General features: G+C 37.1%; 1 protein-coding gene across 1 annotated transcript; it reads left to right on the top strand.

Annotated features, from left to right (window-relative positions):
- Positions 1-306: 306 nt before the first annotated feature.
- On the top strand, positions 307-1,061 carry LOC122640874 (cysteine-rich repeat secretory protein 38-like). The gene has a single exon (XM_043834141.1). It carries the CDS (start codon positions 333-335, stop codon positions 1,059-1,061), a length of 729 nt encoding a protein of 242 aa, XP_043690076.1. The 5' UTR covers positions 307-332.
- The last annotated feature ends 469 nt before the right edge of the window (positions 1,062-1,530 follow it).

A 1,530-nucleotide genomic window follows, 5' to 3' on the forward strand; every position in this document is an offset into this window, starting at 1 on the left:
GGGTGTTCTTAAGAGATCTCTATTATAACTTTCTCCAAGCGATTTACATAGTGAAACATCTTCAGTTTCGCCCATAAAAGTAACACACCATATTGGTGTGTGAATAACGTTAAATCTCCGTGTCATCTTGCTCAGTTTTTGTTATTGTTCGTATTTTGTTTGGTGTTTATTCAAACAGAAATTCTGATGCTTAAAATTTTATTTTGACGTGGTTCAAAGTCAGCAGTTAGGAATTCCCTATATATTTGTTATTTAAGGGGTTGAATCCAAAGAAGAAATTAACCATACATACATCCAAAGTGAAGAGCTAGCCTATCCATCTCTAGTCCAAAATGTATCTTCCAAGTTTATCTCCTCTCCATCTCCTATCCTTTGCTCTTCTTCTCCAAGGTATCCTTGGAGCTAGCCCTATCTTTCATTTCTGCTCAAATTCTAAGAACTACACTTCCAATAGCCCCTATGAAACCAACTTGAACAAGGTGATGAAATCTCTCATCAATACTGTTCCTTCCAAAGGCTTTGGAGTTGCCTCAGTTGGCAAAAATCCTGATAAGGTATATGGGCTTGGTCTATGTAGAGGTGATGTCTCAAGCACTGATTGTAAGAGCTGTGTTACCGACGCAGACCCCGAGCTTCGCAATCTCTGCCCTAATGACAAAGAAGCTATCGTTTGGTATGATTATTGTGAATTGAAATACTCTTATGATAATTTCTTTGGTAAGATTGACACCAAGTATAGATTCTATCTGTGGAATACACAGAATGCAAGTGATCCTGCAACATTCGATTACAAAGTTAAGGAATTGTTTAACCAGGTAGCAACTAAGGCTTATCAAAGTTCAAAGTTTTATGCTACTGGAGAGTTAGTGATTGATAGTTCAGAGAAGCTCTATGATTTGGTTCAGTGCACCAGGGATCTCTCTAGTGCTTCCTGCAAGGAGTGCTTGGATACTGCAATAAGTGATCTTCCTAATTGTTGTGATGGTAAAATAGGAGGAAGAGTTGTTGGTAGTAGTTGTAATATAAGATATGAGCTTTACTCCTTTTTTGGAAATTCTTAGAAGCTGATTGAGATTATCAGTAGGGTTTAGCGAGGGTTCATCCATACACAGTTTACTACTAATTAAATAAAGTGTTATAGGATTAGGAACCCGCTTTGACAACAACCCCATGAACGTATATTATCATCGGCATCTATATATGTATTGTCATCATCGTATTGTAATCTGTGTTTGGTTCACTATGAGAATTCATGAAGTAATAAAACTATATGGATCGATCAGTTTGTCTTTTTAAGACTATATTTATGTAACCTAGTTGCTTACAAATTCATAGCTAGGGAGATTGTCTTCTCCTATGATTATTGCTCCATCTAGAATCTTTTCATTCCAGTCACTTGAGATCTTAAAACTTGAATCCATCATTTACTCCAACTCCAATCATCTTCTCCAACTGGTTGAGCTTATAGGTCTCTCTTTCTTTCTTTTTTTTTCGGGTGGGTGGGTGGGTGGGGGTTGCAAGAAGATCATA

The sequence above is a fragment of the Telopea speciosissima genome, chromosome 9 (genome assembly GCF_018873765.1).
Source record: "Telopea speciosissima isolate NSW1024214 ecotype Mountain lineage chromosome 9, Tspe_v1, whole genome shotgun sequence".
NCBI lineage: Eukaryota > Viridiplantae > Streptophyta > Magnoliopsida > Proteales > Proteaceae > Telopea > Telopea speciosissima.